Source organism: Rana temporaria, chromosome 1, assembly GCF_905171775.1.
Source record: "Rana temporaria chromosome 1, aRanTem1.1, whole genome shotgun sequence".
NCBI lineage: Eukaryota > Metazoa > Chordata > Amphibia > Anura > Ranidae > Rana > Rana temporaria.
In genome coordinates, this window is record NC_053489.1 from 611682538 (window position 1) to 611692998 (window position 10461).

At 44.1% G+C, this 10461-nt stretch overlaps 1 protein-coding gene across 1 annotated transcript in view; it reads left to right on the top strand.

Moving 5' to 3' along the window:
• RMND5A (required for meiotic nuclear division 5 homolog A) overlaps positions 1 to 10183 on the top strand; it is a 364184-nt gene extending 354001 nt beyond the window's left edge. The window contains exons 7-9 of the mRNA XM_040335239.1: positions 218 to 320; positions 2396 to 2550; positions 8254 to 10183. Coding sequence (XP_040191173.1) covers positions 218 to 320; positions 2396 to 2550; positions 8254 to 8317 — 322 coding nt within the window. The 3' untranslated portion in view covers positions 8318 to 10183. The remainder of the gene's footprint in view (positions 1 to 217; positions 321 to 2395; positions 2551 to 8253) is intronic.
• Positions 10184 to 10461: the final 278 nt, after the last annotated feature.

The following is a 10461-nucleotide window of genomic DNA, read 5'->3' on the forward strand; positions in this document are numbered from 1 at the left end:
GCTGCCTAAAGGTCCGGGTCTTAAGTGGTTAATTTTTCCTGGTAGTGTTTTAAGGTTAGCCTGTCCTCTCCTGCATCTTCCTATTGGCCCATCTATAGTTGCTTGCACTAATTGCATACCAGTTTTAGTAATTTAGTTTTCTGTTAAGTGTATTTTGATGCACGTTTATTAAATGCATGTTATGACCATTGTTTTTGTTACTTTATCCGATTTTTAGCTTCTCTGCTGGTTGTGTGGCTCTTCCAGCCTTAATTAACATAAAAGCAGTAATTGAACAACGGCAGTGCACAGGAGTGTGGAACCAGAAGGATGAATTGCCAGTGAGTACAATTTATCCCCCTAAGGAAGAATACTACATTGTGCATATTCATGAATGTCCACAAAATTCGTGACAATACCCCCCTAGTATGCACTGCAGATCCCTGTTAAGAGCCCAGTGGCCAATCACACTTATTATGCTGGCCATACACGGTTAAAAAAAAGCAACACATAAAGACAGTCAGTGCTGACAAAAACCATGCTGATAGGATGATAGAGCATAGTGACAGATGATTCCATCTCTGTGCTGTGCTTTTCACTGTCCAGTCAGACTGTGCTGGGTCTTGGATGACCTTCGTTTAGAGAAAATGGGTTGAGTGAGGCTGGCCATGAGGCATATCTCTGGCTTGGGGGTGAATATTGCAGCAAAAAATTGGTTTTGTTGTTTTTATCTTAATGGGCTTTTATCTTGTTTTTGGGCTGGAGTTCCATTTTAAACAATATACGCTTTTTTTGTATCCAGTCAGGCATACCTTGCGATATCTAATTGTTAGTAGATTATTAAGAGAGATTGTACATAATTGATAGTAAATCTAAAGTAAATTTAACCATTTGAATACCAGCCTGCAATACTCCTTCATTACCATTTTTCAGTTTATAATTCAGTGATAGCTTGACTGACAATTACTCAGTCATACAATACTGACCCAAATTAGTTTTATATACCGTATTTATCGCCCTATAGCGCGCACCGGCATATAGCGCGCACCCCAAACCTAGAGGAGAATCCTAGGGAAAAAAAAGAAATACTGACAATTTACAGATACAGTTACTTACAGTTGCCCAGCGGCCTTGTCCGGTCCGCCGTCCGTCTGCGGCATTCGTGGTGTTCTCCCGCGCTGTTTTTGAACGCCGCCGCCGACCTGTACCGAGTGCAGCACACTCGGGTTCACTCTGCTGGGCTCGGCTCCTCTCACGGAGCCGAGCGAGGCCGAGCCCAGCCAAGTGTACTGCACTCGGTATATGTCGGCGGCGGCGCTCAGAAAGCGGGGATCGGCGTATAACGCGCACCCACAATTTCCCCCTGATTTTAAGGGGAAAAAAGTGCGCGTTTATACGCCGATAAATACGGTAGCTTTTCTAGATTGAGTTTTTTTTTTTTTCTGGTGATATAAATATCAACTGTTCTAGCTGCTGTATTTTTTTTATTTTGTTTTTATTTTTTACTATAAAAAGGCAAAAAGATCAACATTTAAAAAATAAAGTTTCCCTTTTAAAGTGTTACTATACCCACAACGGTAAATCAGTCTCTATATGCAGTAAAGCATGCTTGTTATGCTCACTGGATTTATCCTCTGCATTGTGTAAAAAGGCTGTTAGATCTTGTCTTCTCTGATCTTCCCCTTCTTGCACTGCCCCCATAACATGTCTGGGTAAGACAGCGGAAATGGAGTCAGGCTGCATATGCTCAGTTTAGAGTTTGCTTTTTTGGAGTGTATGTGATCAGCACATGGCCAATCAGCACTGTCCAGACAAGAGGGTCAGGGGTTCTGCATCCTGATAGGAAAGTCGGTGCAGTATGAAAACTACTCCTACAAGCTTTAACCAGACACTGATGAAAGTCACAAGACTGCTATATACTGCTGATGAGAAAAGTTTTTTTAGCAGTTTATATTTACTAAAATAATTGTGTTTCCATGTACTGTGGGAGACCAATTATAGTAAATGCAGGGTCCTGGGTTTAGTAACATTTTAATTTCTGTTTGAATAAAAATGCCGGAATAGACCAAAAAAAATAAAAATTAATTATCCTTCACACATATATTTTTTTTTTTTAAGTAGCCACCACATGGTGATCTAATTTTTCTGAAAATTTGTAAAACTGGAACTGTTCAACATTCAAACAAGTCTCTCCCATGCTCCCAATTACTATGCTCAGGCAGCAGCTTCCAATCTTAGTGCAAAGGTTTAATTGTTATCACCTTCTATAACTTGCCTTCTTGGATACCAAGATTCCAGCTCTGCTTTATACAAATCTTTAGTAAGACACACTTGTATGATTATGACCACCTTGACTTTGACTGTGTTTCAGTGATGCAGTGCATGTTTTCAGTGTTGTTGTTTTGTTTTTTCTCAGATTGAAGTGGACCTTGGGAAGAAGTGCTGGTACCATTCTATATTTGCCTGTCCAATCCTTCGTCAGCAAACCACAGAAAATAATCCTCCTATGAAACTTGTTTGTGGACACATAATATCCAGAGATGCTCTAAATAAAATGTTTAATGGTAGCAAGTAAGTGACTTTTTATTTACATAGTTACAGCATATGCTTGGTGTTTGCTCACAGGTCCTTGATGGTGTAATAAAGGGTTAAAGGTGATGTAAAGGTTAAAAAAAATCCCTAAAGAACTTCCTTTACCTTAGTGCAGTCCTCTTCACTTATCTCATCCTTCCATTTTGCTTTTAAATGTCCTTATTTCTTGTGAGAAATCCTCACTTCCTGTTCTTCTGTCTGTAACTCTACACAGTAATGTGAGGCATTCTCCCTGGTGTGGAAAAAGCCTCTTGAGGGGGCGAGCAGGAATGTCGGGACATTCTCTACTTTGGAGATAGAGAAATGAGCTGTGTGTTAGTGGGTGACCTGACACTCCTGCTCGCCCCTACGCCCTCGAGAGGCTTTCTCCACACCAGGGAGAAAGCCTCGCATTAAAGATGGCCTAAGCTACCAGACCCTGAAATTGAGCTGCAGCACGGTGGCCAAGACCATACAACGGTTTAACAGGACAGGTTCCACTCAGAACAGTCCTTGTCATGGTCGAACAAAGAAGTTGAGCGCACATGCTCAGTGTCATATCCAGAGGTTGTCTTTGGGAAATAGACGTATGAGTGCTGCCAGCATTGCTACAGTGGTTAAAGGGGGGGTCAGCCTGTCGGTGCTCAGACCATACGCCGCACACTGCATCAAATTGGTCTGCATGGCTGTCGCCCAAGAAAGAAGACTCTAAAGCTGATGCACATGAAAGGCCACAAAACTGTTTGCTGAAGACAAGCAGACTAAGGACGTGGATTAATGGAACCATGTCCTGTGGTCTGATGAGACCAAGATAAACTTTTTTGGTTCCGATGGTGTGAAGCGTGTGTGGCGGCAACCAGGTGAGGAGTACAAAGACAAGTGTGTGTTGCCTACAGTCAAGCATGGTGGTGGGATTGTCATGGTCTGGGGCTGCATAAGTGCTGCCAGCACTGGGGAGCTACAGTTCATTGAGGGAACCATGAATGCCAACATGTACTGTGACATAGTGAAGCAGAGCATGAACCCCTCCCTTCCGAGACTGGGGAATAAAATATTTACAAACATGTGAGGCGTGTACTCACTTTTGTGAGATACTAGGATGGACATGATCAGCAACAATACTCAGGTGGGCCGTGGGGTTTAAACAATGCTCAATTGGTACTAAGGGGCCCAAAGTTTGCCAATAAAATATCACCCACACCATTACACCACCACCAGCCTGAACCATTGATACAGGGCAGGAAGGATCATGTTGTTTATGTCCAATTCTGACCCTACCATCTGAATTTCGTGGCTGAATTCGAGACGCCTCAGACCAGGCAACGTTTTCCAATCTTCTTTTGTCCAATTTTAGTGAGCCTGTGCGAATTGTAGCCTCCGTTTCTTGTTCTTGGCTGACGGGAGTGGCACCTGGTGTGGTTTGCTGCTGCTGTAGCCCATCTGCTTCAAGGTTCGATGTGTTGTGCATTCAGAGATGGTATTCTGCATACTTTTTTGTTGTAACAAGTGGTTATTTGACTTACTGTTGTCTTTCTATAATCTCAAAGTCTGCCCATTCTCCTCTGACCTCTACACAACTGCCTCTCACTTGATATTTTCTATTTTTTGGACAAATCTCTGTAAAACCTTGAGATGGTTGTATGTGGGAATTCCAGTAGTTCAGCAGTTTTTTAAATACTCAGACCAAGCCCGTCTGGCACCAACAACCGTGCCACATTCCAAGTCCTTTAAATCCCCTTTCCTCCCCATTCTGATGTTCGGTTTGAACTTCAGCAAGTTGTCTTCACCACATCTAGATGCCTAAATGCATTGAGTTGCTGTCATGTGATTGGCTGATTAGCAAATTGTGTTACCAAGCAATTAAACAGGCGTACCTAATAAAGTGGCCAGTGAATGTATAATGCATTACAAGAGCAAATCCTTTTCCTGCTGGAAATGGGCAAATAACAGGCTGACCAATCAGCACATCTGGAAACGGCACATCAAGTGTGTCGCCCCCCCCCCCCCCCCCCCCCTCCCTTTGAACTTTACTGAAATGTTACAAAGTGACATTTCCTTCAGTTCTTTCAGCCGCAGTGCATTGTTTTGCTGATTGTAAACCAGGGAAATTTCTTTGATTCATATTGGGACCAGGGGCGGACTGACAACCCATGGGGCCCCCGGGCAATAGAAGACTATGGGGCCCCCGGGCTTACAGATGGCCACCACGCCAGGAGGCAGTGCAGCTAAAATATCGGGTTTTTCACATCAAAAACATGTGGGTTTCGGACATATCAGGGACAGATGTAAAAAAAACACAGATTTTGACATGCTGTCCCTGGTTTTATTGAGCCTGGCAACCCTGATGGGGCCCCCTAGTGGCATGGGGCTCTCGGGCAGTGCCCGAGAGCCCCAATGGTCAGTCCGCCCCTGATTGGGACTGTGCTGGGCAAAGGTGCCCAGCTCACTTCCAGTGTATCTGTCAGGAACGGGCCTTAAATGTTTTTGGATCAGCTTTTACTGGGCTGATTTTGTGTTGTTTTATGAGAAGTTTGTTTTGTTTTATTATGAGAGATTCACCAAATCAACAAAAGGCTGCCATTAGTAAGTAAACAAGTCGCAGGACTTCCATCCATACAGGAAATGGTATACAATGGTTGGGTAAGAAATGCAATCCATGTATACACAGCGTCTCATCAGTATAACACTAGTATAGGCGGTTGGAAGTAATGATGTAATGCGTTTTTAGTGAAACCCATCGACTTCTGTTCTGTTTTATCTGGGATAACCCTGAACATAGGAAGAGGGGAATAAAGGGGCTGAATAAGGAGTAAGTGGGATGAGGGGAGTTCTGAAGGGGGGGGGGGGGTTTGGACAATATAGCACTGTAATTAGGGGGGGGGGTGGTAGCATTAGCCACTTGCCTATAGGCCACTTTCACCCCCTTCCTGCCCAGGCCAGCTTCCAACGCTCACACTTTGACAATTGTGCGGTCATGCAACGATGTACCCAAATGAATTTATAATCATTTTCTTCACACACATGGAGCTTTCTTTTGGTGGTATTTGATCACTGCTGAGTTTCTGTCAATTTTGTAAATAAGTAATTTATCTCCTTCATTGATGGGCACCGATGAGGCTGCACTAATATGCCACACTGATGGGTGGCACCGAGTACTGGTGAGCAGTCACTGAAAGGCGTCACTGATGGGCACCAATTAGTGGCACTGGGAGCTTTACTGTAATCGGTGCCCTGATTACTTTTACAAGTGTTTTGTGCGAGAGGATGCAGCTGATTGGCTCTCCTCACCACACACTCTGTCATTGCGAGGTGATGAGAATCGATCACCAGCACTTCCGTATTTACGTGTGACCGGCTCATTCCCACAGATTTAGACCCCATGCACACTATTAGATTTTCTGCGGATTTTTGTCTTTAGATTTACCAAAACCATATAATAGGAGGTCAAAACTTTGAAGACAAACATCTGCAGAAAATCTAATTGTTTATGAAACTTGGATTTAAAGAGACGTTATAAAGCCCCATACATACTATTAGTTTTTTTGCAGATGTTTGTCTTCAAATTTACCAAAAACCATGTAGTGCAAGGGCCTGTCTGATCAGATAAAAATTCAAACTCTTAAGGTTTGACCTCGTATCGTATTATATAGTTTTGGTAAATCTGCAGAAAATCTAATAGTATGTATGGGGCTTTCTAACGTCTCTTTAAATCCAAGTTTCAGATCACTGAAGAAGCTATAGCTGGCCAGTAACACAGAAGGTGCATACAGCAGTAATTGAAAGTCACTAGGTCTCTGCTCAGGGAGCCCTGAGAACTGAGCGATGGGCAGTGTTTGATCGCTCACTTCTCAGTATTCGTGGTTCGTGTGGTTAAGGTTTACCAGGCGTTTACTGCTGAATTTTTCAGTCTGATTTCCTCTTTGTGCTTTCTGTAGGCCCAAGTAAGGGTCATGTAGCTTCCAAATCTGATCCAATGAGAAAATGGCAGTCAGCTTGTTTTCCAAAGCTCACAGTTTTAAAGGCAAAGTTGCCCCATTCGTGGTGATCACTCATTCTACCAGTGTTGGTGTTTCCTGGGCTATTCAACATAAGGGTTCGATGGCTCAAGTTTGTTAGGCTCTACTACTGAAGTTGTACCAGGTGGATATTTGTGCCTCTGCAGTCGGGACCTTTTGGTCATCGGGTTTTGCAGGCTGCTGCGTGAGGCTTTAACTTGTTTTTGTTTGGGGCCTGTTGGCATATTCACATGTTGCCCTCCCCACATAAGTGGTTGGGGACCTCTCAATCATAATGGATATGAACCTTATTTCCTGAGGTGTATGATAAAAATGTACTTTGATTTTTGATTTTACCGGTAAAAGCATTTTCTTGGAGGGGATCTTTTCTCTCTCTCGGTTTAATGGCTTGGCAGATTTGGCCACTGACCTGTAAAAATTCCTGACTTGTTCTTATGCCGCTCTGTGCTATCCAAAACAAAAAGTTTTGGCTTTAGATCAGGGGTGCCCAACCAGTGGCACGCGGAGCCCTCTGATGTGGCCCGCGACCTCCTGCTCTGGGATGGAATAGATTAGAGTAGAATACTGCTATTTAAGGTAAGTTTATTACTAAAATCACAGTGTATAAATTAAGGGTGCAACGGATCACAGTTTATCCGTGATCCGAACGGGTCACCCCCTTCGGATCGGAACACACTGTGATCCGCGGATTGCCACGGCTCCGGAGCTAGGCCGAAGCCGCGGCCTTTCCTAATGTTACGGCGGCGGCTTCCGGAGCTAGGCCGAAGCCGCAGCCTTTCCTAATGTTATGGCCGCGGCTTCGGCCTACCTCCGGAGCCGCGACCATAACGCTAGGAAAGGCCACGGCTTCGGCCTAGCTCGGGAGCTGCCCCGTAACATTAGGGGGCCTAGGCTTCGGCCTAGCTCCGGAGCCGCGGCCACCTTGGTACACCCGGCGGAGGCCCTCCTCTGTTTACACCCACAGAGGAGGAGCCCGCACACGTGGGACACGCCGCTCGAGACACTGTCGGTACTAGCTGGGGGGGGAGGGGGTCACTGTACTCGGAAGGGGGTCACTAAACTAAGAACGGGGGTCACTGCACTGCACTGAGAAGGGGGTCACTGCACTGCACTGAGAAGAGGGTCACTGCACTGCACTGAGAAGGGGGTCACTGCACTGTACGGAGAAGGGGGGTCACTGTACGGAGAAGGGGGGTCACTGTACGGAGAAGGGGGGTCACTGTACGGAGGAGGGGGGGGTCTCTGTCCTGAGAGGAGGGGGGGGTCTCTGTACTAAGAGGAGGGGGGGTCTCTGTACTAAGAGGAGGGGGGGGTGTCTGCACCGAGGGGGTACTATAGTTGGTGGGGGGGGGGGAGATGTGGATATTACAGCGGGCTGTCGTCCACCTGCTTCGCTCATTGTGGCCCGCGACCGGTTACAAAGCCGCTTAAGTGGCCCAAGCTCTTCAAAAGGTTGGGTACCCCTGCTTTAGATGCTATTTAAGTATTGGGGGGACAAGATCCTTAGCAGCCAGCAGTGGAAAGACGGGAGGACTTTAGCTAATCAGAATTCTTTTGCTGATCAGTATATTGAAGTCTGACTTCCTGCTATGACTTACTCTTCTTTTCTGTTAGTAACACCTTATTGAATAAGTTATTTTTCTGAGTCTCCAATATGCTTTATAACTTAAAATGTCTCTTCCTGCAGATTAAAATGCCCGTATTGCCCGATGGAGCAGAGTCCAGGAGATGCTAAGCAGATCTACTTCTGAGAACAGGGACTGGTTCCTATAGTGCTGGATGGCCTCATGGGTTTTTTTTCCTTTTTAATATGTGCATTTGAGAAAAGACGGGAAGATAAAATTATTCCCATGTTCCTGAAGAATGCAGAAAACCAAGATCCTCCTGAAAGCCAATGCCACCAAGACACTACTGAGATGTAAAATCCTGACAATAAAATATCTCGAACAAACCAGGAATCTTCCTGTCCCTTTGGTCTCCATACCTGACCAGTCGCCAGTACTGGTCAAGTCATGCAGGTTTTTGTACTTGCTAAGCAAAAGATGATGTAAACTTTTTTATTTATTATTATTTTTTGTTCACAAAATACTCTTGATCCTCCTCCATTCTTAGAAAGGTTGTTTAGGTACAACATCACCGTTCTCTTGGTATGCTGCAGAGAACTTATTTTTTGGTCTGATTTGTGCATTTAGCTCAAGCAATGGTCATCTTAAGACCGCTTCATCCAGACTGTCTGATATGCTCACGTAGAAGGCATACCTGTCTTAAGCCGGCCGTAGACGGTTTGAATCTTGACCGGTTCAGCAGAGTTTGGAAGCATGTATGGGCAGGCTGAATTGTACCTAAGTTGATCAATCAACTTGGGTACAACCAGCATGTCGGATTTTGCATTCGATTGTTGCCAGCAGCAATCGATGTGTTCTCTCGACAGCAACACCTCCCCCGCCTGAACAAAATGGCTCTGTGGGAGGGATTCCTCCATCAATGGCTGGCTTTACTGGAGAAAGCGATGAGAAAAAGCATAATTCATGTTCTTCAAATAAGCTGAAGACGGGTGCTGTCTGCTCTTCCTTACTGCATTCAATTGAACATGTAGGCATATATGTTTATAGATCAGCCAGTGGGACTGCATCTGGCAGGAGTCAGATAGTGCCTGCAATTTCATCTGACCTTGTGTCTATGCCTAACGTTACATTTTTAGAGCTTGTTTTTCACGGTTTACATTGTTGTCCATACACGTTGGGTCACTGGGTGGACATACTGTTAGCCTTGCCAATGGCGTATTTTAACAATTATATTGTGTTGTAACACATTCACAATGAGAGGTGAAAGAGACTGCAAACAGACAAGGGGTCATTTGCATTGGCACTCAGCACCATACAGCCTGAAAATACATGTATTTTTCTGTACTAGTGATGAGGTGTGTCCAGGCAGGCCCTATAAGTGAATATATGTGCATCAGCTGTAGGGACTCCACCGCACAGCTGAATCTGACAGGTGCCCAGACCTGAATACAGAGCCTGAGCCTGGTCTATGCCCCAGTCCCTGCGTACCAGTCAAACTTGGCTGTGCAAGTGAGTTTGTATAGCCAATGCGAGTCCCTTAATATTATATTGACTGTCTACGCTAGTACAGAAAAATAAGCGACTCTTCAGGCTGTTTGGGGCTGAGTGCCCGTGTGATCGATTCCTACGTTAACTGAGTGATGCAAAAGGTAGTAAGTAGCATGAGAGATACACTCTGATCAGATTACATGCACACTGTTTATTCTGTGTGTGATTATTTAGGTCCCCTTCAGAGGACTGCATTATCTTTTAAAAGGTTTGATAAAATAATTGTATATTTCTGCCAGACCCCTGTATACTTTCTATTCCCTCCTGGTCTGGTCCCATTTGTTGCCAGATAAAATGACAAGTTGAACTTTTTATTGTTCAGCCATTCAAACCCCTTTATATTTTTTTCCCTTGTTCTCTAATTGTCATTATAGAACTACGGTATGTTGTGAATTCTATTCCCTTGTATGTTGTATATAACTAAACAATACTACAGAGGTGTCTGGTAAAGGCCATAGCCAATAGAAAGTTTAACCTGTATTTTTTTGCTGAGGAAAAAAAAAATTGCTGTAATATTCAGTTTCCTTTTTTGAAAGAGTTTTCCCCTCCCCTCTTCCTTTTTTTTTTTTTGCTGTACTTAAATCACAAGAGACTTGTAAATAAACCCAATGTCTATAATTTATATAAGAGTGAGACGCTATTTGCTGCTAGAATATAATGGGGGAGTTATATTGTGCTTTTATTGAATTAAGAATTGTTTGTGTGACAAGAATATTCAATAAAAAAATTATGACTTTGGCCTTCTTGGTGTTTTGGGTCGATCAGTAGAAAAAAATTATGTA